The sequence below is a fragment of the Saccostrea echinata genome, unplaced genomic scaffold, assembly GCF_033153115.1.
Source record: "Saccostrea echinata isolate AGI-Se365-2 ecotype Australia unplaced genomic scaffold, CSIRO_AGI_Sech_v1 ptg000007l, whole genome shotgun sequence".
NCBI lineage: Eukaryota > Metazoa > Mollusca > Bivalvia > Ostreida > Ostreidae > Saccostrea > Saccostrea echinata.
Window position 1 is genome coordinate 3886155 of NW_026889756.1, and position 27916 is coordinate 3914070.

Sequence of the window (27916 nt, forward strand, 5' to 3'; positions counted from 1 at the left end):
TTCGTTATAAACATAATTCGTTATATCTGTTAGCTTCAAAAAATGTTTAAAACCCACGGAAAATGAAAATCACTTTGCTATGTATGTTAATTCATTATAGACATGTTCGCTATAAGCGTGTTTTACTGTAATCATGCATTATATACATTAAAATATGTGTATATATTTTATCTTGGATAAGCATTCTACTGTTCATATGTGCAGCATGTATTCACAATTTTAACTTGATCGCATTTGAGGACCATTTCTTTTTTATACAAGTCGTATTTCATCACAGATCGTTTTATAAATCTCTGTGATTTACACATTTCTTTTATTTCTTTTAAAAGTAAATTGTCATGTTTTGTCATTGTTTATCAAGAGTTGAAGTGCATTGTTTTGTATTGCCTTTTTTGAGAGAATGTCGAAATAAAGATTCGTTTTAAAATAAAGGAAGAAAAATACTGCTTTTTTCCTGGTCTGTTTATACATGTTAACAGGAAAGGAGAAAATGTATGGCTGGACCAGGGATGGAACCGAAGACCCCTTCATCACTGGTCAGGTGCTTTACCTACTGAGCTACCCAGATTGATATCCATAGCCTAAATCAGTATATACATAACTGTTAAAGAAAAAGTCTTAAGGCTAGGATGACTTCTTAGGTCACCTATTGCTATCTGTTTTCATCCGTCGTCATCCTTCGGTCCTTTTGAACATTTTTAGCTTCTATTCAGAAACCACTGAACCAATTTCAACCAGTTTTGGTATATAGCATCTATGGGTGAAAGGGAGTAAAAATTATGAAATTTATGGCCCCTGAACTAAGTACATAGTTATGATGAGGAAAAGTGCCTCTTTTGAAATTGTGAATTTCATGGCCCTGGGTCAGGGGTTCTTGTGTTGGGTGGGGTTCTATTGATTAATTAGCAAAAATGCATTAATGCTTTGAAAGTCTTCTCCTCTGCCCCTGAGTACTAAGCAAACAAACTAAATGCAATAATATCAATGTAAATGTAATTTTAAGTAAATGTGCCTTTTCTTTGCTCCTGGGCATCTAGGAGGCAAACAGAGTACAGAATTGTAATAAATGAAGCAAATGAGAGTTACTCCCCTTTGCTAGAAGTTGTTAATCAGGAAAACCTTGTATATAATTAGCTCTTCTGAGCCAAAGGCTCAAAGAGCTAATGCTATGGCCATTTGTGCAGTGTGCTTAAACTTTTTAGAATATGGGCCATTACTCGAGAACCCCTTGGCCAATTATGTCAAATTTGTCACAGGGTATACTTGGCCCAAGGGCTCCCTTTTATACTGAAACTAGGCTTGTGACCATTAAACAAGGGGAGATAATTAGGAAAATAGAAACAAAAGCACTGGTTGCTAAAAAATCTTCTCAAGAACCACTGGGCAGATTATCACCAAACTTACACAAAAGATTGAGGATATGTTGTAGATTAAAAATTGTTCAAGGCATCACCCTGGGGCAAAGGGCATGATCTCAAGGTCACTTCAAAGTTGACCAAAATTACATTGCTAACTATAAGGACAAGGATCATCAAATCTTGTCAGTTGATGCATCTAAGGACCTCATATCATGTTGACTCTAAAGTAGGTCACGGTGACCTACTTTTTAAATTTTGCGGCCATTCTTTTTCAAAATGATTTTAAGGCATATTTTGAACAATTTAAGGCCTATTATCATCAATCTTTGTCAGTTGATGTATCTTGGGTCCTCAGAGTAGGTCAACTAAAAAGAAGATCACCTTGACCTACTTTTTGAATTTTATGGCTTATCTTTTTCAAAACAATTAAGGTTATTAATTCGAATACTGAGAGGTTTAGAATCATGAAATCTTGCAAGATGGTGCATCTTGGTGCTATGAAACATATGTATTAAAAAGTAGGTCACAGTGACCTACTTTTTGAACTTTGCAGGCATTCGATTTCAAGGCATTTTAGAGGCATAATTTGGTCATTTTAAGGCCTATGATCATAAAACTTTGTAAGTTGATGCATCTTGGGTCCTCAAAAAACGTGAACTGAAAAGTAGGTTACTGTGACCTACTTCTCAATTTATATGACTATAATTAAATATTTCAGGTACTAATTGGCTTAGAATCATCAAACTTTGTCAGTTGATGCATCTTGGGTCTTCGGAGAAGGTCGACTGAAAAGTAGGTCACCATGACCTACTTTTGAAAATTTATGGCTTTAATAAAATATTTCGGGCACTTATTGGCTTAGAATCATCAAACTTTGTCAGTCGATGCATCTTGGGTCTTCGGAGTAAGTCGACTGAAAAGTAGGTCACCATGACCTACTTTTGAAAATTTATGGCTTTAATTAAATATTTCAGGAACTAATTGGCTTAGAATCATCAAACTTTGTCACGCGGGTATGTTAAGGCTACACCCAGAGATATCCTACTTGCCTTTACAATATGACTCATAGTAAGCCATATGACGTGAACTTTAGAAATAATGATTTTTTAATATCTATATTTAAAGTTTAATTTCAGATCCAAGAAATAGATGGAATCATTCAAAACATAATATAAACTAATTCTTGTCGTTTTGGGGGTGGTATAAATAGCTTATAATTTAGCACGGGGGTTAAATACCAAACTCATGACGTCATAACTATTGATCAAATATTTGCCGAGTGAAATTAAAGGTGACGAGAATTCATGTAAACAAATGTATAAAATGGGAGTTTTAAAGCATATACCGTGAATTTCATGTGTGATTCATAAGGAATTAAAGATTAAGAATCAGGTACGCTGATATATTCTTATCATGTTTTCTCATAATGAATATAGGCAGTGCTTTGATATCCCGATCAACCTTCCCTCTGTCGTTCTATAACTACAAAGATACAAAAGTTCAACACTATGCCGCATACTTTAAAACATAAGTTTTGTTTATATCGAAAGATTGTATTCTATTAATAGTGCTTGGAACGTGTGATTAACATGAATTGATAACAATTCCATGATCGTATGTATAAAATGTAAAGATTTTGGTAAGGTTTCATGCGAAACTTTGGAATATTTTTTTCTGTGTCGGGAGAGTAGGATTCTAGCATCACTTTCTATGGCCCAGTGATGTTTTTACATAATTATTTTCACTAAAAGAAATGAATTATCTCCGGGGTAGTCTTGAAATTTTCACTTTTTCATGAAGGCAATTTTTCTATTTATAGACGTCACGTGATGACGTCGTAGTGGAATGCTTCTTTTAGCCTAAGACTCAATGACGTCTATACATGGGATAATAATAGTAAATGTTTTATCTATGGCTTTTCCGAATGATAAATGTTACATTTTACGAAAAAAGTCTAAATTCGCCGAAATATGATCTGGGTACTACCTTAACATACCTGCACAGTTGATGCATCTTGGGTCCTTGGAGTACGATAACTGAAAAGTAGGTCACTTTTGGGTCCTCGCAGCAGGTCGACTGAAAAGTAAGTCACCGTGACCTACTTTTCAATTTATATGACTATAATTATACTTTTGAAAATTTATGGCTTTAATTAATCATTTCAGGAACTAATTGGCTTAGAATCATCAAACTTTGGCAGTTGATGCATCTTGTTTCCTTGAACTACGACAACTGAAAAGTGGGTAACCCTGACCTACTTTTGAAATGTTATGGCTGTATTTGATATTTTCGGGTACTAGTTGGATTAGAATCATCAAAATTTGTCAGTTAATATATATTGGGTCCTCACAGTAGGTCAACTGAAAAGTAGGTCACCGTGACCTACTTTTCAATTTATATGACTATAATTATACTTTTGAAAATTTATGGCTTTAATTTATTATTTCAGGAACTTATTGGCTTATAATCATCAAACTTTGACAGTTGATGCATCTTGTTTCCTTGGAGTACGACAACTGAAAAGTAGGCCACCCTGACCTACTTTTGCAATTTTATGGCTGTATTTGATATTTTCGGGTACTAGTTGGATTAGAATCATCAAAATTTGTCAGGTAATATATATGGGGTCCAGTAGGTCAACTGAAAAGTAGGTCACCGTGACCTACTTTTCAATTTATATGACTATAATTAAATATTTTGGGTACTAATTGGCCGAGAATCATCAAACTTAGTCAGTTGATGCATTTTGGGTCTTCGGAGTTATTTGACTGTAAAGTAGGTCACTGTGACCTACTTTTGAAAATTTATGGCTTTAATTAAATATTTCAGGTACTAATTGGCTTAGAATCATCAAACTTTTTCAGTTGATACATCTTGGGTCCGCATAGTTAGTCGACTGAAAAGGAGGTCACTGTGACCTCTTTTTGATATTTAATGGCTTTTTAAAAATATATCAGGTACTTATTGGCTTAGAATCATCAAACTTTATCAGTTGATGCATCTTGAGTCCTCAAAGTATGTCATCTGAAAAGTAGGTCACTGTGACCTACTTTTGAAATGTTATGGTTATAATTTCAAAAATATTTTAGGTATTAATTGGTTTAGAATCATCAAAGTTAGTTGATGCATCTTGGTTCCTTAGAGAATGACAAGTGATAAGTAGGTCACCATGACCAACTCTCAGGTACTAATTGGCTTAGAATCATCTTGGGTTCTCAGAGTGTTTCATCTAAAATGTAGGTCATGATGACCTACCTTTGGAACTTCAACGGTTTATCTAAATATTCAGGATACTTAGAGGCTTCAAAGAGAAGTGATAGGTTGTACAGTTCATCAGAAGAGCGATTCAAGGCCTTTGGGCCTCTTGTTTAATTTACAGGTTATTTGATTGAATGAGAATACTAGAAAGAATGTAACATATTGTATATAGAAACAAAGTAATAATGAATGTTTGATTTAAATGAGCAAAGCATGATAAAAGTCAGATTCTTGCCTGGAAAGCAAATATAAAATATTGACATAAAGATTATTTATATACTTAGCAAAAGTTGTAATTGTACTCAGTATGTTTGCTTTGTGGTGATCTGTTTGACAGTAGATGAGTTATTGTCATTGGTAGAGTTGTGGTTAACAAGAGACTGGATAAAGTTGTTTTATACTTTAACAAAGTGAACAATGAATATCAGAGAGCCAGGGTGACTTATTGTAATTAGTGACAACTGGCAAATAGCCACGTTGTATACCCAAATCTGTGTACTGAATTGTTCACTTTATACATTGTAATGGTTTTATTCTGTGAATCATGCTATTATAAAGGCTTCCCAACAAATTGAGAGGGGAATAAAACAAATAGTACTTCCGATTGAAATTGATTTTTAAACTCTTCTCATATGTCATGACCCCTTGCGGATAGGTCGGTGCTGCAATATGGGGTCAAACATTTCTTGGGAACTACAATAAAAAAAGATGTGTTTGTAAAACACTGATGTTTCCTTGTGACAGATCATGGCAAAGGTTGAGGTTTCTCAAATGCAACTCAAACTCAAAGGTCGTGATCAAAGGATCAAAATTGTTACCCAAGGAAAGGCCTCATCACCGGCAAAACATGTGTGAAATATTAAAGCCCTCGAACAAACCATTCAAAAGTTTTGGCTAAGTTTAAAGTTTTTCAAAAGTGGGCCAAACTCCAGGGTCAAGGAGAAAGGGTCAAAATAAGAAATTCATAAGTGAACTATATGAAAGCCCAAGAACCAACTGTTCAAAAGTTATGGCCAAGGTGAATGTTTTTCGAAAGTTGGCCATACTCCAAGGTCAAAGGGTCAAAATTGTTGGCACCCAAGGAAGTCTTGTCACAAAAATATACCTGTGAAATATGAAAGCCTTAGAACCAACCGTTCAAAAGCTATGGTGAAGGTTTAAGTTTTTTTTAAATGAAGGTCAAACTCATAAGTCAAGGTCAAAAGGTCAAAATTGTTGGTACACCTGGAAAGTCTTGTCACATGAAGTTTATCCGTGAAATATAAAAGCCCTAGCACCCACCATTCAAAAGCTATGGCATGGCCAATATCAATTTTTTTTTTTCAAAAGTAGCCAAACTCCAAGGTCAAATTTGCTGATACATGTACCCAAGGTAAGTTCTTGTCACAAGGATATACTGGTGAAAACTGAAAAATATTCACTTTACCTTTGAGGGTTGGAAAATCATAATTGTATTTGATTTCAAGATTTTTTCGCAGTCTTACTATCAGAGTATGTTTTGTTGTTGTTTTTGTTGTTCAGACAAGGGCATAAACTATAAAGCTGGTAGCAAAGAAATAGCTGCCTACTCTTAGATTTATTTACATCGAAGCTATAAGGCAGGCGACACATGCGTTCCTTGGAACACTCTAGTTTTAATGTTTTTGTATTTTCAATAAAACTTAATTCGTACAATAACAGAACATAACTTTGTTTTTATTGATGTTTCTATTTAGATGATATAACCATGGTAACTAAAAATTGAATTTTCTGTGAAAATCTTATCTCAATAGCTACTTTATTTTCATTTTAGGCCTAATGATAAAATTTCAATGAAACTTGGAACAGCGGTAGATTCTATCAGAATGATTACAGTACATGAAGCTACAGTATCTAACGATGGAAAATTCTTACAAAATTGTACTTCTTTGATTCACACTTTGCCATATTTTACATGTTTTAGTCAAACATTATATACACGATTGATTGAATAAAAATATATGATTCTATATGTAGATTTTTGACTTCGACAAACGGTTTTGTGATGGTTAGTAAAAAAATGAAGTTTTTATGAAATTCTTTTTTTTTTTTTTTTTTTTTTTTTTTTTTTTTTTTTAAATACTGGCATATTCCTACAATTTCACTGTTTCAGTCTGATTTCAATGTTAAATTTAGATATGATGAAGTTTATTTTGTTGCCTTTATAATTTACAATTAAGATGTTTCAAAAACATCGATACCCTTAAGAATTTTGTTTAAAACGTTAAACATCAAACTAATTGCAACACTTACAGAAATATTTTTGTTATAAATACATGTAAATTTTAGAATGCACAAAATAAATGGGTTTAAAAAATCTAACAAAAAGGGTTGAGGGGAAAGTATTATTTTGGGTCCATAAAGAAACTGGGGGGGGGGGGGGGGATAAGCCGAGCCATATGCCTACATAACGATCGATAAAAAATCAATAAATTCATTTTACAAAAATTTCACTTTTTGTTGAATTAATGTAATGCTTATTACCATTTGCATATAAATTTGACAAAACCTGAATACTGTAACAGCGAAAATGATTCTGATTAACACAACAAAATGGCATCACGCTCAATTTTCACAGAAACTGACATAAATTGGATTATATAACTACATTTTTTAAATAGAGTGGGTCATCGTACCATTTTTTTGAGAACGATTAATGAAAGGCAATGGAAAGATGTTGCTTTTTACACTTGCAAAAATTTGGTATGAAGACCCACTCTACATAAAAAAATAAGTTAACTTACTTAAATTTTCACCGTGGTCTTAAAAAATTCTAAGTCCAAAAACGCTTGCTAAATATAGAGAACTGTATGCTATTTAAATGGAAATGTTAGTGTGACTCCGTGGTCTAGTGGTTAGCGATGAGCTCTTTAAAGGGACGTTTACCGAGGAAAGTGTTCGAGTCATGCTCTTATTTTTTTTTTTTTTATTTATTTTTTTTTTTTTTTTGTTGATTTTTTTGGTTTTAATTTTGTTTTTCTTTATCAAAAAATGTGTATAGGAATAACATATTTTTCACTGGAAATAAAATGTATACATGTAGTAATGAACTTATTTACAGTAAATTATTTAAAATGCCGGATAAAAATTATAATAGATATTTGAATACTTTTATTCCCGTTTTATTTATTTTAAATAAAAGCGCTTCTAGATCACCATTATCATTATATACGATGTTAACATTTTTATAATATCTCCACAATAAGTGTAAACACTCAATATGCAGATTAATTAATAGAAGTCCTTACCCATGTTAGACATTTGTGACAGTAAATGAAAGTCAACTGTTTAGCTTGTTTAGAATATAAACATCATTTTGAAAACTACGGTAAACATTAAAATGCTTAAGTAAATTCGAACAATTGAGAGATTTTTTCCAATAAATGTTCTTGCATAGCCGAAAAATGGGCATGGGCACATGGCTCGTCTTATCCCCCCAGATTCTTTTCTTAAACTGACTTTTCTACCCAGCAAAAATTTAACTAATAATGATTATGTAAATAAGTATATCTCTCCCACTCTTCAGTACTACTGGTCATCGATGTACTTATAACAAAAATTATTATTTCGACAGCCTAACCTTGACCTTTAAATAAATCAGTCACCTTCAGGAGAACTCCTATATTTATCCGGAAAAATATTTGGTGTGTAGATGGAGTTATCAATTAGTGACATACATTTAAGTTCCTGGTATGCAGTGCAATGTGGAAGGAAACACTTGACTAGTTTTTTAATCGATTATAGTATCTCCTTACAATGTATATCTTTCATCATCGATATTTTTTTAAAGTTAATTATATCATTTGTTAGTAAACAAGCATAAAAGTACATGACAGTCCTTGAAATGGACGGACAGGAGCCCGGGATCATGGATTACGTTCACCTGCAAGGTGTACAGATAATCCATCAAATTCAACACACATTCCGGGTATGTCTGAACGGGGACATATCATACTAAGCATATATGTCCCTAGTCTTAATATACAATATTGTTGTGAATTTCAATTAATTGATCAATACTTTGAATTAAAAATTGAAACGAAATATTTTTTTTATCTGTATGTAATTTATTTTGCACACCTGAAGCACCATGTGGACCTGATGCAGATGTTGACTCGTTTAGGAGATCCCAGATACGCCTTTCTGATCTATTTCCCACTGGCTTACTGTTTCCATCGAACTACTGGAACCAGAGTGCTGTGGATTGCCTGTTTGTCTGAATGGTTGAATGGTGTCTTAAAATGGTATGATGCTATGGGCACATAAAATTTCATCATTTTTAGGGATTAGATATGTTGGGGCGCCATACAATCCTGGTATAAAGGCCAACAACAAAAAGTGATTTGTCTGATGTACTCTGACCAACCCATCAAAAACACCCATACCCGATCATTTTTTTTTTCAGTCCTCTAATTTTTTGGTTTCCAGGGAAATACAGATTGTCTGGATTATTTTTAAAGTTAATTAAAAGTTTCTCATTTCTCAAATATGCTTTTTAGAGTGAAAGTTTTTAAGCAAAAACTATGAAATCTCTCTAGTTATCCTGTATGTACATTGTAATGGAAACATCCATAAAGTTCTAAGTCTGCGATTATAATGATGATTATTAATGTGTTAGATACTTCATGAAAAAGAAAAAAAAGTATCTACCCTTCATACCTACCTTCCCCCTTGAAAAATGTGGGTCGGAGTACATCAAACAAAAAATTTTTAATGATGACCCAAGAAGTATCACTTTTGTGTCAAATGTGTTTACATTTAGGATTTTACATGGAGAGAGACCATATTGGTGGGTTAATGAAGTCAAACTTCATGATCATGTTTTGAGTATTCCTTCTTTGGAACAGTACAGCCTCACTTGTGAAACAGGACCAGGTAGTCCTTCATTTGATATCAGCAATAGAAATATTAATTTGTAAAAATATATGAAATGTGTAAAGAGCATAACAGGATTATATTTAATCTGCAGAATGATCTTTAAAGGGATTATTTTGCCATTTAATTTGGTTTAAGGTACAACACTCTTCTCAGCAAAAACATTGGAACTTATTATGTAAATAGCTCAGAAAGTATATAAAACACTTAGCAGTATGTCATGTGACGCTGGGCAAGCACCAAATGAAATACATGTATATAATATTCACATGTATTAGTGATTGATGCCCAATCCAATAAATGGATAAATTTATGCATGTATATTATCTACATACTTGGTGAACTGTATTTTACTAATGTGTCCTATATTTTTACTGTAGGTAGTCCATCGGGACATGCTATGGTCACCTCTGCCGTGCTCTACTCCATCGGTACATCTTTATCAAACATGGACTGAAACAGACAAGGTACCGTATTTATTGGAATAGATTTCAAGGGATTGATGTTTTTTACTATTGGATCTACAAGACTTATTATATTCAATGCCCTGAGAATTTAACTGTGATGCTATATTTTTACTTGGCTTTTTCACATGTTTCAGACGATTAGAGCAAGTGTTAGTGTGGATCTCCTTTGTTGTGGTTCTTGTAGCAGTCAACATATCCAGGCTATTTATAGCGACACATTTTCCTCATCAGGTGGTGGCTGGGTCATTGACAGGTAGGTAATTAGGTTATTAGTAAGATGTATGTCATGTTATAGAATTGATGACTTTTAAAGAAAGTGCCTCCATCTGTATACATGTATTGTCTCTGAATCTTTTGTTGTCATTGTTTTTTTTTATGATGCTTCATACAATGTAGATTTGTATAAGATTTTATAATTGTCATGTAATCAATATAAAGAGGCTCTTTTAACTGTTTCTTTCTCTGGCAGGAATTTTACTAGCCGAGGTTGTTAAACATGAGCATACCTCTAACCTGTCCTTTAAGCACTACTTATTCTGGAGTCTATTTTTAATAACTGGAGTGTTCTTGACTTATTTTGCCATTTCTGTTCTTGGACTGGACCCTCTATGGAGCCTCACTTATGCCAAGAAATGGTGTGCTAATTCAGACTGGGTTCATCCAGATACAACCCCGTTTTTCGCTTTTGTACGAGACGTGTCCTCTTTGTTAGGTATGAATGGGGTTTTAAAGTACTTTATTTAACGTTTGTTAGTATGTTATGTTGATTTTCTGTGTACAAATGTATATAGTACCATTCCAATACTTTTTTAAAGAAAACAAAAAACTATCCCAATTCATGGTCAAAAGAAATGTAAATATGTTTTATAAAGATCATGAAGATTGTAATTTCATCATGTTGATACAATTGTAGTCTGAGGTCAGTTTTCTGAATTGAAATCACAGCATCCACTACACTTCAATATGTATAGAGTGATATGGAGAGAGATTTCAATTATGTGCTTACAAGAAAAATATTTTTTTACTCAGTTCTGGAAAATAATGAAATCAATAATTTACTTGATATAATGATTTATAAATTTTAGCCATCCTTTGGAATCCCCATACCAATGTTGTACTGTTGTTTAAAAGGTGTATATTGTTTGAAATGGCACATGTATCCCTTACATGATTAACCAAGGCCAAGTAATATGTCAAAAAAAGACTTGATGGAGGCCCAGGATTAATATTACAGTGGTACCTCGGTATATTGCCCTCCGTTATATTGCCACCCTCGCTTATTGCCAGGAATTCTCAAAGAACGGATTTCCCCCTGTGTTAATACACCCGTTATATTGCCACCCCCGCTTATTGCCATCCGCCACTGGTTTTGGGAAACAAAAGGTCAAATTGTGTAAGGAAAACCCTCGGTAACAATGCCAATTATCTAGCGTGTGTTGGTAATTTGGACACCACACCCGTGCTTTGACAGTGGTTGCGGTGAAGCGTGACTGGCTGGACAAGGAATTTAGCTAAATTAAAGATAATCGTTGTATAAAACTCAAAATTAGCAATGTCTTTGGCGTGTGTTTATAAGATAGAAGATAAATATGGAAACGTCAGGCGAGAGAAAGCGTAGATTACAAAAAAACAGATTGATCAACATTCGATCTATTTGATTGTAAATTGCCGATTATTGCTTATCATGGATAATGTACAAAACCATAATAAATGCAAAAATTAATTTATATCCCCTATCCCCTTAGATTAAGAGGCCATTCTATCGATCAAAAAGGAAACCCCATACCTATTTTTAGACTACTATAGTTCCGCGCGTGAAAATATTAGGGATTCCGTTAGGCTTGAAATTTTCTTAAATTGTCGGACATATATCGGTTTGATTGATAAATATCAAAACAGAATTGGAAGAGAAGTACACCTCAGGTACTAGCAAACATGAGAATGCATGTTTATTATAACGGGTTGACGTACTCTGACATGCGACTTACCATTCGTCAGTCATGATGCTTTACCAACCGAACTTTTTAACTGATTCAGAAATTCTTGAGACGGTGAAATAATCTACTTTCGATTCAGATGAAATTAATGATAATTTTCAAAACCCTTTTTTATACCAAGAGGCCATAACGGCCACTGACATCTTTGTCATCCGGTTATCAAATTCTTAGAGCATGACACAGGAAATTGATGTGTTCAATATTCTAGTATTTTATTTCGATCTTTTCCGTCAAAACATTGTAAACAAAGGGAAAAAAAAAACAATAATAATGACATTTTTCCCCAAAAAGAAATGAGAGCTGTCCCTATACACATGTGGCATAAATAGATTGTAACTGAAATAAATTACGTAATAAATTTATTTTGTTTTGATAACCAACTGAATTGTAATTTATGGCAGAATTCGTTATATTGCCACCCTCGCTTTAATGCCAAAATCTGTCTTGGACAAAAGTTGGCAATATACCGAGGTAGCACTGTACATCATTTAACACTTATATTTTTTTCTGAAAATGACAAATATAGATATTATGATAAAAATTATCAGTTATAATTTTCAGTATGTTTGTTTGTAGGTTTTGGAGTGGGTGTCTTGTTTCTAAACAGGAAGAAGATGGCAGTAGATGTAGGGATGGGACAAAAACTTGTTCATGTTGTAATGTCACTAATATGGACATTAACCATAGAAAACTTAAAGTTCTCAACAGCGACTTTACTTTTCTATGTGGTTGGATTTCTAAAATTCAGTACAATGATGATTGGAGTAGTGTATGTTATACCATGGATTGTTTTTAAAAATAAAATGAAGGAAAGTTATTGGTGCTTTGCGTATTTTTTACTGAGTTTTATATGTGTAGTGTGAAAAAACAGATAATAGTTGAGTCCGTGTATTGAACAATGTGAACACTTTTAAATTCATTTAATAAATATTAATTAAATGTAGAGAAATTAAAATCAACCAAAATTATTATATACCAATGACAATACCGTTGATAAAAATTTCATGGTGTACATCTTGACTAAAAGATATTTGTATCATTTAAACAAATATATGTAACAGATTTAAAATTTTCTAAAAGAAATTTAATCTTTTTATCCATAGGCACTCCCCAGCTTAATATTGTTAAAAGATATATATCTATACCATACTATAAACATGTCTATAGTATAATAGATACATATTTTTTAACAATTAAGCTGGGGAGTGCCTAGTATGCTTTTATCTCAACAAGAGGTCTACGGGCCTCTACGATCACCTTCGTATCAAGAGTTTCTCTTGATATAAAAACTCTACATGACTTGCGGGACATGGATTGTATAATTTTAGAAGGAAAAAAAATACAAGTACATGACATAGGTGAAATACATTTTTAAAAAAGTATATCTTATTAAAACATAGATAAAAGTTACAAGTTAAGAAATGTTGTGGCCATTTATAATAATTTTTTCTCCATTTTTGCGAAAGGATTGTGCAGTTGGTGAAAAACGTCCATTTAAAGGTAATTTATTCCATAAATGAACACTTGAATATTGAAGAGAATTTTTAAACATATTTGTTCGATACTTTGGTAGACTAAAGTCATAATTGGTTTCAGGACGTAAAATATAATTATGAGAGGAATTGATACAACTAGTCTCATCTTGAGGCCTGAGCCCTGAATTTGTGAGGCCATAACTTTTACTGTTTAGGCAGAATGCTAATAAACTCATGCAAACCTTTTTTTTTTTGTAATGACTATGAGTAAAGGAAAAGATCTTTGAAGATAGCATGATATTGATGGTTTTCGAACCATCGCTAAGACACAGAGTAATGAGGACCATGAGTTTCACTATTGTTATTCCCTTTGGCTATGGATGCCCTGTATGCCACTATATGTTGAATTGATTCAGCTATTTCATGGACTAAAAGAAACTTAAAATGTTAAAAAGCTTACGAAAAATCTCGACAGGTGACAAAGAACAAGAACAGATAGCAGGTTACATGTGTCACTCCGAAGCCTGATAAATTTAATGAGATCATAAATAGAATGTTTAGTGCTTCAAGTTTGCTTGAACAAAAGTTCAAACAAGCATTAAAATTGTTAAATCTGATGACTTGCAACATCTTTTCCTTGTAACCCTATTCAATCTGCTTACACGAAGTACAAATTTTCAGTAAAAATCTGAAGCCACGATTCCTTTTCATTACATGTAATCATAAAGAATTTGATTCTCACAGATAGACCGAAATATGTTACCTTTTCCAGGCGTTTTTCACGATTTTGATATTTGACGTGCCAGGAACACGTTTTCCTGGCACGTCAAATATCAAAATCGTAAATACGCCTGGAAAAGGTAACATATTTCGGACTTTCTTACAGAGTACCTATGAAAAACACACTCCAAAGTCAATATATTTTATTATCCCAGTACAGTATTTGTATACTGTGAAAGTGGAAATTTTGACGACGTGCTAATTTTGACTATATTGACGATTTTTCTTTCCACTCGTCAAACTTCACATCATTTATATAGCGTCACAACAGACATTGACCGTTATACAACTTTATCGCTTAATTTTCTCGGCTTCCCCCCATTAAAACTAGATCAAAGTTACTCTTTAATTTTTTTGTGAATAGTTATGAAAACATATAATCACAGTTCTAAAAACCATTGAGTATGTCATATACTATAATTCCGCACGGTCACAACATTCTAACATTGCGTAATTATCATGCCGTGTATGACCTACTTTGTCACCTCAGGCAATCGGTCTCGCATTATGAGAACAAAATACAAAAGAGCAATTAATTCAATCAAATCTAATACACTATAGATGGTTTTTACAAGCAAAATTAAATTTTATTGATGAGAACGCTTGTTAATGAGTTCCCGAGGAAGTCGCGGTCCTTACGTATAACATCGTGAACTTTCAGGACCAATTTCGCATAGAGCGACTTAATCGTAGACGTTCTCAAGTCAACTAAGCCAATGTTTCCATCAAGTTTTTGGTCCTCTAGTTTCTTTCGAACTTACTCCGAGTACCAGTTATGAAATTCGTTTTTTGAGGAGTTCTTTGTATTCATTTTTGTTTTAATCTTGTGAAATCAAAGATACATAACTCTTGCTTCAATATTTAGTCAAAATTAACACTCGTCAATTTTCGTAAACAAAAAATCGTCAATTTTTCAACACGTCAAAATAACCACGTTTACAGTAATTAACTTAAAACACAGTTATGTATAAATCCGTTTCAGAGAACAAATGTTCAAACAAGCATTTAAAGATATGCTTTTTATATATGAACCTTGCAAAGTATGACAGTTCTACTTAAACTGAACAACTTTTGCTGCCTTATATTGCCTATTTGAGAATACTTTAATATAGGTCACTGTGGTTGTACATTTAAGATGATAAATAAACTTTGGCAGTGAACATTGCTTATCGCACAAACTCCTGTGCTATTAAAGGCGCCAAATATGGATCCCACAAGAAAAGTACAAAATGCCTTACAGTTTTCACACACAATGTAGAAGCTCAATATTTTACACTTTCCAATACTTTGTTAACTCATTTGTATTTAGGAAATGTCGATCAGTAATGGAATGCAAAGGACAGATTACATGATCTCCTTTGCGAATGTCGTTTTCTGGCAAAAAATGTCCTTCTATGTCCATAGCAATTGTTTCTTCTTTGTCTTGTTCTTGACATTTAAATCCTCTAACAAACGAGATCTTTCTATGAAATGTCCCCGTAATATCATTTAAAACAGCTTCAATCCTGTCCTGAATGTCGTAAGTTTTATCCTTTTCCAAATCACCTCTCTCCTCAGTTGGAAATATTTGAAGCTGTATAGATACGGCCGTGACCGAGAGAACGATATTGTATCCATCTGAAGAAAATAAAGCGACATTTTTGTTGAGACATGGCGTATCGCCAGATTTCAGTACAGTCCAACCTTTTTCTTGCATACAAGCAACAACAAAGCGAAAAAACAGGAAATAAGGCAAAAACCTGAATTGATAAATAAGAACTGATGATTTACTCTTCGACTTATTGATAAGAGCTGGGATGTCTTTCTCCATCTCTTTCCGGTTCATAGACGGAACGTAGTACGATGGTTTTCTAATGGCCAGCAAACCAAGCCTTTGCATAAATTGCAAAAGTAATTCTTTATGATGGAGTAGATTTCTTAGATCTTTCACATACGATCCAGTTCTTATTTTGTATTTTGCATCTTTGTCTTTCAGCTCTTTATGTAAAATATCATCTTTATTTTTCCAAATTTCTACCAAGAGTCCTTCTTGCAGATGTCCAGTTTCGTAGGATTCATGCCATTCCTGTTTAGATGCAGCAATACCTTTTAGGTGTAACTTGTCTGTAATGATATGTTTGAACGCATCAATAAACCACTGAACGTCCATGATAACAGATTTCTCAAGATCCTTTTCATTAAAATAAAGAACTTTGCCTGCGTCGTGATAGTATCTCAGCATATCTTTAGTTGATCTCGTTTTGTAGTCTGTGTTCTGTTGATCTAGCTGTAGTTTGGCTCTCCGGAATTTTTGTTGCTAATTTCAAGACGTCTAAAACGCGGTAGGAATGTTTGGTCTGGTTTAATTCTATTTCAAAGAAGGTCCATTCTTCTCAGAGGCTATTTCGACAAGACGTTCTTGTAGTTCATGAAGCGAAACCGGAAACTGTACGAAATAACAGTTATTCTCGATGACATACTGCGATAAATTAGAGGTAACAGGAAATTATTTCTGTAAACATTCCATAAAGGCGTTTTCATTCTGGAATAATTTAATTTTTTTTAATTTTTCGACATTATGAATATGTAATAGTAATATTCATTTAATGTAAAGTGTATACTGCACCGTAAATGCTTACAAAATTAATTTTGTTTTTAAAATAATAATATATATTTACATTTGCTGTGCTTTTCGACTAAGCTAACTGTGAAATTGATTTAAAGTGAAAGTTATTTTTGTGTATACTAAAGTGTAGAAATACGCGCTAAAATGATGTAACAATGAGGCTATAGAGACGTTAATAAAAAGGTAACCATATAGGGCAGCGAGAAATTCAAATATTGAGTATATTATTGGTGCTTTTAAACTTGTAAAATGTAACTATAAGAATTTTTTTCAAGTTTAGTGTGAATTATTTGTGTGTAAATCACACAAACTTGGACGTAGGCATATTTTTATGCCTACGTGCAAATCTGTCTGATTTACATATCAATAACGCACATAAAACTTAAAGTTTTCAGAGAGACACTGTACATGGTATTTGGGTTGTCAATAAGAAATGAAACAGATTTTTTAAAAAAAAAGCATGTTGGGGTTTCCTCCCCTTAGTGAGGGTTGAGAGGGCAATACCAGAGTAATTGGGGAATTATGTCATTATAGGTGAAGAAATTCCCCAGTCCCACAGGTCTTAAGGACAACCCTATACATGTAAATATAATATCACAAAGTGATATCATAATTGGAAATATTTACTGACTTTGTCTTTATAGTTTGTGAAAACCTATTGATATCAAGTTTATACAACTTACATGTCCAATCTATAATGATTTATATCTATCAACTAATTTGATTCCTAATTGTTACAGGTATATGGAAAAGATGTATAGAAACACACATTAAAAAATCAGTATGGAAGTAAAGCTGAAGGAAGAGCTTAAAGGTACATATACATATACTGTGTGTTTATAATTATATGTAAAAGTTTTATCAAATTATTTCTAAAATTTACTCAGTAGCTTATACATCAAGTTTCACTTATGAAGCAAAATTACCTGCTTTTATTATGTTATAGCTGAAATACATGTAAAAAGTGAAAACTCTTGAGCAGCAGTCCACTTGTTAATTCTTGTTCTCATTCGAGTATATTTAGTACTCACATATATTAAGGATTCTACAGTAAATGTTGATGAATGGATTTTACACTCAATAGTTTCATAATATTGATAGATTTCACATGTAAATGATCCAATCCTGTTTGGAAATAAAATTTCAATTGCATATTATTTTGAATTAGTTCTTAAAATAAAATCTCAAGTGTGATTTCTGTTTCATTTTATGTGTACATAACTGGTTATAAGTATTCATGTAACTATGAGGATTATTAAGTATTGTATAGTTAATATTAAAATTAATGTTTATTCTTTAGCAGAAATGTGTTCCTATTGACAAGGCAACAATTGAATCAAACCAAACAGGTGATCACTTACTGTAATATAATATAATATTTTTAAGGTACTACATAATAATAAAGATAATGTCAATGTTTAATATCTCAAAAAATAAAATTAACAAATATGTTTCATTTCCACACTGAAAAATATAACTAAGTGGACATTGTTATCATGCAGTTCAATGACATGAACCAGAGTTTGTACATGTGGTTAACATTTTATAATGTATACATACAAGTTACTATAATCATGATAATATACATGTAACTGCTCATTCACATTATTGATAAATAAAATCACAAAGAACAATTTACGTCAAGATAGGTGCAAATGGTGAAGATGCCTGAATATGTGACTGATAAACTGAAAAGTCCAGTCCATATAGTTCAAGTTTTGAGCTTTAAAATTATTTAATTATGATTCATTCAAATTGTTTCAGCATTAGCATTTTTAGCATTAACTGTAATGTTTAAGGGTATATATACTTCATGGCTTTTTCAATTATTTTACAGAGCAAAGAGTGGAGGAAAATGGAGGAAGTCATGGACATAACAGAAAACATATGACCTAATACCTGCAGGTAACAGCCGCCAACCCCCCAACCCCCCCAATAAATGTTTATTGGTCTGTCCATTGGTCATTCTGTCTGTACATGTATGTACTATAACACTTTAATTTGGGAACAATATCTCTTAAAGCCTTTGAGCTTTTGCAATATCATTTCATATCACAACTCCTTACAGCCTAGAGAAGACCCCTATTGATTTGAGGTCAAAAGGTCAAGGTTGGAAATTCCTACAATACAAAAAAAATTCAAATAATAACTTTAGTTTCCCTTGAGCTTTTTCTGTTAAATTTTATATCATAATTCCCAATGACTTAAAGAAATCCCCTTTGATTTCAAAGTTAAAAGGTTTAGTTGAAAAATTCATATCTTGCAATAAATAATGTCCTGGTGATAACTTTGGTTCTCTTTGAGGTCTTGAATTTATTTCTTTAATAAAAAAAGACACCAATTGACTTTAAGGCCAAAAGCTGAAAGGTTAAGGTTGACCTTTTTCTTTTTCCATCTGCATGTTTTTTTTTGTCCAGTTCTTCCATCCTCATTTTTTTCCATAAGTGGGGGGCACAATTCTCTGAATTAGCTTGTTTTATATTTGGATCATTTGCAGCTTTGCATTAAACTCAATTAGCCATTTAAGGCATTTGGATATCTTACAAAATAGGAAATAAAGGTGATTCAGGCTAGCATTGCCAAGGTCCCTTTGTTGTAAAATTGAAATTATTCCCTAATTCCCAATGTCATTTAGAACATCAAAATACATGCTCTTTTGCTTTTGGGTATAAATGAAAATTTACTGTACTAAAATGTCTTCTTTGATTATCATAATTATTGCAATATCAATTATGAACTTTAATTCAAACATCAATTTGTCATTGCTTTTACAGATTTTGAATTCATATCATCAGTGCATCTAAATTGGTCAAAAGATGAAAGATCTCAGCATAAATTGTTCAATCATGCAATGCAAAGCATATCCTGTCAAATGGAGATTACCCTACCTTAAAGTGTCAAGTATCTCAGAAATTGGACTATTTGCAATACTGTTCAGGAATATTTTACATATGTCAGTACATTTAGCAATAGGGCCTGTTGCACCATGCCAAGGTACAGAAGTGATGCTTCAAGCTGTCGACGGCATTCCAAAGGAAAAGGATGAAACTTTAGTTTAGCTCACCTGAGCCGAAGGCTCAAGTGAGCTTTTTATGATCGAAATATGTCCATTGTCTGTCGTCGTGGTTGTAAACTTTTCACATTTTCATCTTCTTCTCAAGAACCACTGTGCCAATTTCAACCAAACTTGCCACAAAGTATCCTTTTGTTCAAATGAAGGGCCACACCTTCTTCCAAGGGGAGATAATCATGAATTTGTGAAAAATTGATGGCATCACCTAAAAACTTGTCAAGAACCACTGTGCTTGAAAATATGAAACTTATATGGAAGCATCCTCAGGTAGTGTAGATCCAAGTTTGTTTAAATCATGACTTCCGGGGGTAGGGTGGGGCCACAATGGGTGATCAAAGTTTTACATAGGAATACATAGGAAAAAGCCTTTTAAAATCTTCTTCTCAAGAACAGCAAAGCCATAATTAGTCATATTTAAATGGAAGCACCCTCAGGTAATGTAGACTCAAATTTTGTTCAAATCATGACCCCCCCCCCCCCCCCCCCCAGAGAATAGGGGGGCCATAACAGGGGATCAAAGTTATTCAAAGGAATACAAATGATATATCAATAAAAATCATCTTGTTAAGAACAGCATAGCCATTATTTGTTATATTAATTCAAATATTATTATTTTGCTTTATTTCAGTGTAGTAGCTTCAAATGAGTTTTTAATTTTTTTTTTATTTTTTTTTTTTTGACAATTTAAAATTAGAGATCATCTTAGTAATAAAATTTTTTATAATGTTGCTGTCTTTAAATTTTCTATGTAAAAGTAACATGTACATGTACATGATACATTTGGTATTTTTCAAATGCAGTTGAAGGAATTTAGTTGAGCATTGTCAAACATTTCATTTAAATACTAGTTGTGTTTTTATGACTTTATGGTATTAAAAAAGACATAAACTTTGTTCTGTTCATTCATTTGTATAATTTTAGGGCAAACAAAATCAGCATTTGTATAAAATGTTTTGCATGTTTAAAAACAACTTTTGCAATGAAGAACTGTATGAAATTTGGGCAACACTGTGAAAAAGTGGATTTTATTTACTGATGTGTTCACACTTTTGAACACTCTCTCTGTTAAACTTGCAATTTTATGTATTTGCAGTTTTTGCAATGTGCATTTTCATGCTAAGGGATCCTGTAAAATGAGCCCCATAGCTACATGTATAGCCAGTTCATTGCTATAATACATTAAGCCTTGTCAAAAACTCATGATTTTTAGCTCTACTGGTTAGAGACCAGAAGACCTTATGCGATAGTAAGGGGTTGGTCGTCTGTCTGTCCGTCAACAAAAGCTACTCCTCCTACAGTTTTGGTCTGATTTCAATATTACTTGGCACACAAGTAAAGTACACTGAGATACATAATTTTTTTTTATCGGATTTTGATTTTGATGAACGGTGTTGCTATGGTTACTAAAATAGAAATTTCTGTAAAATTCTTTTAAAATCTACTCCCCCTTTAGTTTTAGTCAGATTTCCATGAAAAGAGACCAAATCAAGGATCATTATTCTATTTATTTCTGTTGCAAAGTTTCAAGTCCAACTGCTACTTATCTCTTCCTTTGTTAGAAGTACAAACCAGTAGAGCTACAGTCTCGGAAAAGACTTCTGGTTAAACAAATATTCAAATCATGCATCTTTGTGACATTCTGGATAAATATAAGCTAATTTCAGTCATGAAGATTGAAGATCATGTGCCTGAAATGATTTAATGTTCAAAATGTAATCACTCCAGTAGTCCAGTATGCCTTTTCTACCCAGATATAGTGTAATTTTGCTAAGGTGAAAAGATCAACTAATTCAAATGTGCCACCAAATTGCCTGTTATTTTTACTTAAATATCTTAAAACAAATACTTCTTGATAAAAAATATAATCACTGAAGTGTCTCTTGAAATTCTATGCCTGTTTTTTCTACAGAATATCCCTTAGAATTATTGTGACCTTTTTGCACTTGCAGTTCTGCACTTACAAGAGTGAAAACTCCATTAATTTAAATTTGCAACCAAAATCCCATTAATACTAAATAATATATTTAAAAACAATCACTTTTTAAAAATATGAAATCAATGGAAGCGTTTCTTGGAATTTTATAGCTGTTTTTCTGCAGACTATTCAAATATCTTTATTTCTTACAATTATCGTGACCTTTTTGCACTCGTAGCTCTTCACATTCAAAAAGGTATGTGGAAAAAAATTCTGTAAATATTTTTTTCAAAGGTTTTAATTCCTTAAATCCATTAGTTATGAAGATATTATGGAATTTTTTTATACACAAACAGAATATGTACAAAAGGTGTTATTTTTCCCTACTGGGTATAGAAATAGGCTGACGATAAACTAATTCTCCCTGTATCCATGGTAACAAATCAAATGACGTCACCAAACTTACTCAGTAAGTAAGTGACCTTGATCTCACTTTGTATGCAAAGTTTCAAGAAATTTTGAAAAACTTGCTTTCATAGCATTCTGCATGGTTTTCTCGTAGACACGCATTTAAAACAAAACATTCCGAACAGGTCCAGCAGCTTTTTAAAACAAGATTATTATTGATTAAATTTTGGAAATAGCAGATCTATTACATAATTCCAGGCATATTTGGGTTGAATTATCATCAATGTCTCTAAATTTTAAAGATTTTAAGAATAATATTGCAAAGTAAAATGGATTTAGGCTTTTTCTGTCAACTTCTCTGTAAAAAGTCAAAGGAAAACACATTTTGACTGCCACTGGAAAAGTGCAGAGTGTTGAACATGTTGAATAGGGTCAAAAAATGATAGAACAAGGACTTAGTCTACAAAACAACACATGCATGTAGTACAAGTCACTCAATATGATAAGTGTATAGGCTTTCAATATTTTGACTTGACAACTTTTTTAAATCAATAAATGACCTTTAAAATCACTCTCATAGCATTTTCACATTATGCATCGAGCTATAAGTGAGAATGTAATACCAGTTTCAGTAAAATACTTTGTATATAAAACAGGATACGACATTCACAATATCCGAGTATAAATGCTATACTAACAGATTAATTCAAAGAATCTTTGTCCCCTGCTTAAGAAAAAAGAAGAGCATGTATGGATCTAGAGGGATGGGGGTCAGAGGGTGGTGGAAGTGGGCGGAAGGGACACTTTAAGAGGGGCGGGCGGATCCACAGAGAGTATTGATATAAAATTTCATTGCAAAAGCTTAAAAACTTCTTGAGATATCACTCGGGTATGAAAGTTTTACACACAAACTAAATTTTTGACCTTGACCTCTGATCTTTTGACCTCAAAATCAATAGGGGTCTGCTTTAGGCCATAGGGAGTTCTGGTATAAAATTTCATTGCAAAAGCTTGAAGCCTTCTTTAGAAATTGTGCGGAAAAAAAGTGTTAAAACAGACAGAATTTATGAATTCATAACCTTGACCTTTGACCTTAAAATCAATGGATGTCTTTCTTAGTCCACAGGGGGTTGTTATGTAATATTTCATTGCAAAGGCTTAAAGGCTTCTCGAGACATTGCGCCGAAACGAAAGTGTAATAGAAAGACAGACTGACGGAAGTACGGTTGGATGGACACAGACCCAAATTAATATCCCAACTTTCAGTGAAAATGGGGGGGGGGGGGCAAAAAGGCAAATTTTATATACCATTGTGACCTTGAACTTTAACCTTCTGTCTGTATTTACCAGTTCATGTGATGCTAGTTATTGTCCACCAGAATTGTAATTTGTTTCTTCATAATTATGTTGTTTAAAACACAAGTATGAGTTATGACACAGAAAAAAAATGTGCCAAGTTTCCTTAAATTTCCATCTAAATCGAGCCATTTTGACCTTGACCTTTGACCTTTTTTCATGAAAATTGATTTTTCTGTTTGTTTTTGCTATTGTGTATCACATATTTAAATTTGGTTTTAATCCATCATAAAATACTCAGGTATTTATATGGAAACTGATTGTAGAAACCCATTGCCCTTGTCTGGAATTCTTTAAAAAGGCGTAAGTTTGTAACGATGGTAACATGAAAACAAAATATGAATACCAAGTGTGTCTTTGCAGTTTCTATTAGAACTATATATGGACTTTTAAACCAATGTATTTATTTTTTCCCAGATTCCGCAAAATTTTATACCAGGCTTTTCAAATGAGCCTTAAATCTACAATTTTCCCCAGAAAAATCCTACCTAAAAACGAGCAATAATTTTTCTACTAGGTAAAGTTACTCAAATACTAGAAATTATATAAAGAACTATTAAAATGATCTTTTCTGGCAAAAAGATGAAGTCATGTAAATATCTTGTTGTATTAAAGACTTTTAATTAGTCAAAAGGGTCATTTTTCATCAAAATTTAGCATTTTTAGGCCATGAAAAATGTATGCTTACAGGGAATGGCTATTAATATGCAGGTTGTTGTTAAATGCAATTAACCCCGCCATACAGATTTCGACTCTGCAGAAAAGCCAAGTGTACTTGAAATTAAGCCTACTTTCCTCATATCCGTCCTTTTTCTTCTCCTACGAATAATAATGGCTATTACTATGACGAAGATGATGGTAAAGATAATAGCTGTCATAATGCCAAATGAATTATGTCTCCATCCTCGGTTGATACGCCAAATGTACTAATTGTAGTTGAATCCTGACAGGAGGTATCGGCGACAAAAGATTGGAGCTGTTTGTTGATGTGTTGACATGCCGGACTAAATTATAGAATGAAACACCTACATGTTAAAGATTTACTCACAATTATATATTCTATTGCTGTGGTACGCATCATCTTAGAAAGTATGAACAATTTGCTTTGATACAATTTCCCTTCTGTAGTTTCTAAGCAATAACCTATAGAACGCATTACACAAACATAAGTGCTTCAAGTCATTTTCAAATAAATCACATAAAAATGAGCACACGGCGCATTGGACCGGTTGGCAGGGGATGCTTACTCCTCCATGGCACCTGATCACACCTCTGAAGTTTTTGGAGGCCAGTGTTTGCTCTGCTCCTGATTTATATTTTTTCTATGGATTTTTTAGCTTGATTCCATATTTGATAGTAAAGTTCTCCTTAATTCCCCTTCACAGGAACACAAATCTGTAACTCATGCTATTTTTTAAAGATTTGTTTCAGATTCAGATACACTCAAAATATTCACTGAATATTATCTTCTTTGATTGACGTCAACACACCGGTCAACACAGATGCTTACTCCTCCTAGGCATCTTATCCTACCTCTGGAATTTCAGGGGGTCCGTGTTTCATATCCTTGTATATTTACAGGACTGCTTTTTAAAGCTCAAAATGAGAAATATCGCATCACTAATCTTAGACTAAATGTTTCTTTCATTGGTAACTTTAAATCTTTTATTAGTCAAAAATTTGTTGAAAGTATTTTTTATTTGTAAAAATTTTATCTCTACTAATTACTTGTCAGTTTTAAAAATCTTGAGTGGGAAAACTTTTCACTCTTACATTTTTTTTATAGTCCTCATTCCATTTGAACGAAAAGAAACAGATGAAGCCGTCTTTTCTAAGAAAAAAAAACATAAGAAGTTAAGTAGAAGCACATCCGTTGAAAAGAATCTTGAAAACTTTTTTGTTCAATTTTATACTAATCTTTATTTCCTTTTTCAAATGATTTCTTACCCATCACATCTTGTATCTGCAAAATTTCTGCAGGAAGAAGGAATTCCATGTTTTGATTTTTAAAGTATCGTTTTATTATACTATTTCCTCATGCAAAATATCATTCTTTCATAGCAAGCCTCAAGAACAACTAAATACAAATATTTCGGCTTATCAAGAATAGTTTTGTTTTATCTCTAAGAATGAAGTATAGTTGATTCACGAACATAGGCTGAATTTATTAGTCCCCTACCGGTGAAACCGGAGGGAACTATAGGTTTCCTCTGAGTCTGTCCGTCCGTCTGTCTAGCTGTCCGTCCGTCTAGCTGTCCCTCTGTCTGTCTGTCTGTCTGTCCCACATGGTTTTCCAAACTTTTTTCTAAACGCTTGCAGATAGTAAGCTATTTTTGGAATGTGAGTGAATCTTGATGAGTTACAGATCAAGTTTGCATTTCGTTCCGCTTCAATGATTTTTGACGGAATTAAGATCTTTTCAATTTTTCAGGGTTTTCCGCAATCTTTTTTTCTGAACGCTTGCAGATATTGAACTGTATTTTGGTATGTAACTTTACCTTGATGAGTTATAAATCAAGTTTGCATTTTGTTCCGCTTCAATGATTTTTGACAGAATTTTTTAACGGGAACCAGATTATACTTGCCAGTAGGAGACTAGTATTGCAAATGCAATACTCTCAGAATGCTTGTTTAAAATTAAAAGAAAAATGATATATTGTATGACGGCAAATTTGGCAGTATTTTCAATCAGGAAAAAGTGCTCTGGGTTAAATGTTCCATTTCTTGAATTAACTTGCTAGAAAATAATTTCCTTATTTTGATGCTACACACTAAGCTGACCTGTTATCCGAAGGTATCTTAATCAGAAGATTATGTACTTAATTATGAAAAGCACACATTACACTTGGATGACACATGACTTCTTATTAAATAAAAACACTCTTCATGCAGAACTGGTTTGATAAAAAAAAATTGAAATACACATTTAAAAACTCTTTGGGTAATGGGATTCAGCTGATTTTGGATAATTGGAAGACAATAATCTAGCCTATAAAAACCCTAGTGCTATTATAATTGTTTGTATCAACTCATTTTAAACAAATGCGTGCAAAAGGATAAAATAAAAATATCTTTGAATGGAATTAACATCCGCTTTATTGAAATAATAAAAATTGGTTTTATTAGCATTTTGGGATTAGACGTGGGCAGCTTATTGGTATTTCAAATCATTTTTTTTCTTAATAGCGAACGCAGCGAGCGGCGCTTCGCGCCGCTCGTCACTGCGAGCTCTAACTACAACGCCTGGGCAAAGAGAAAATTCGGACTTCAGCAAATTCATTCAATAGCATTTTTTTCCTCAGTAATTCTGGACCCACAATGCATTGCTTGTTAAGCTACGTTCTCGTGAGAATAACAACAAAAGTTCAACAAAAAATAACCTCGCCTTGATTTAATGAATACGTTGCAGATAAATAGTATATAAAAACTTTCTTCATTAAAATCAGCAGGTTTGGTAATGCAACTTACATACGACGTCAAGTGACCTCAGAGTCTAGACGCACCAAATGTCACGTGCGGTTTGAATACAGTTTATAAACAGTACACTTAAGGGGATGAAGGACACATGGTCACATGACTTTGTTAAACTACGTCATAGTCTCCATTTATATAAGTGCAAAACGTGTAAAGCATCAGTTCTTGTAAAAAATTTTGACAATTTTTTTTTCTTTAATTACCATCTTATATTTAAAAAATAAAAAAGTTTAACATTCTTGTAAACATTATCAAATTATGAAAAAAGATTGATCCACTCCTCTGTTTCTTTAAACTGCGCGTCCAACAAGTCGGTGACGTCATACACGATCTGCTAGTACAGCAAGATCATACTCGGTGAGTACAAGGGCGGTATTATTATGTAAAAACAGGTCATAATCAGTATATGATGAAGTATTTTGAGAAACGGGGAACACAAAATTATTTTTGCATGGCTGATGATGGAAATCTTATGTAGGTATATCTTATTTCGCTTATTTAGCTTACGTGTGACGTCATAGTTGGTTTTTCCCGTACTCGAGAAATGTAAACATGACAAGTTTTTATCCTGCTTATGTCGTCTTCAACGATGTCCTGTGCAATATTGAGGTCAGCTTCACCATTCGAAATTTTTACAGTTAATCAATAGTTTGAAGGACTTGCATTTCAACGTTAATTTAAAAATATTGAATGATAGAATTTTTTGTAAATTACGTTTTTTGTTGTTTAAGTTGTCTTAAAAAGTGCTTAATTTTCCCTATCCAGATGCAGTGTGATAGATGAAACTTGCCTTTTCGAATTTTAAACCCAATTCATACTCTGAAATATTTTAAAAGATACATGTTCACTTACATATT

At 32.9% G+C, this 27916-nt stretch overlaps 2 protein-coding genes and 1 long non-coding RNA gene across 3 annotated transcripts; 2 read left to right on the forward strand and 1 right to left on the reverse strand.

The window, feature by feature from the left end:
* Positions 1 to 8366: 8366 nt before the first annotated feature.
* LOC133180646 (glucose-6-phosphatase 2-like) lies at positions 8367 to 12836 on the forward strand. Its single transcript, XM_061315117.1, is given in 8 exon segments — positions 8367 to 8562; positions 8721 to 8878; positions 9397 to 9509; positions 9890 to 9943; positions 9946 to 9976; positions 10111 to 10229; positions 10446 to 10688; positions 12550 to 12836. Coding segments are annotated over 8 exon segments (1104 nt in total). The 5' UTR covers positions 8367 to 8463.
* Positions 12837 to 15326: 2490 nt separating this feature from the next.
* LOC133180866 (uncharacterized) lies at positions 15327 to 16510 on the reverse strand. The gene is made up of 2 exons (XM_061315316.1): positions 16314 to 16510; positions 15327 to 15845 (listed from the first exon to the last, which is right to left on the reverse strand). The coding sequence occupies exons 1-2, from the start codon at positions 16447 to 16449 to the stop codon at positions 15499 to 15501; spliced, it is 483 nt and encodes a 160-aa protein (XP_061171300.1). The 5' UTR covers positions 16450 to 16510; the 3' UTR covers positions 15327 to 15498.
* A 1098-nt stretch (positions 16511 to 17608) lies between these two features.
* Positions 17609 to 20336, forward strand: LOC133180867 (uncharacterized). Its single transcript, XR_009720406.1, has 4 exons — positions 17609 to 17647; positions 18134 to 18182; positions 18671 to 18738; positions 19608 to 20336. It is a non-coding gene; the product is annotated as an uncharacterized LOC133180867 (long non-coding RNA).
* Positions 20337 to 27916: the final 7580 nt, after the last annotated feature.

Coding starts and splice junctions, on each gene's coding strand:
- LOC133180866 (XM_061315316.1), bottom strand. CDS start 16,449: ATGCTGAGATACTATCACGACGCAGGCAAAGTTCTTTATTTTAATGAA. Junction 15,846..16,313: donor AGACAAGTTACACCTAAAAG/GTATTGCTGCAT, acceptor TATTTTCTTCAG/ATGGATACAATATCGTTCTC.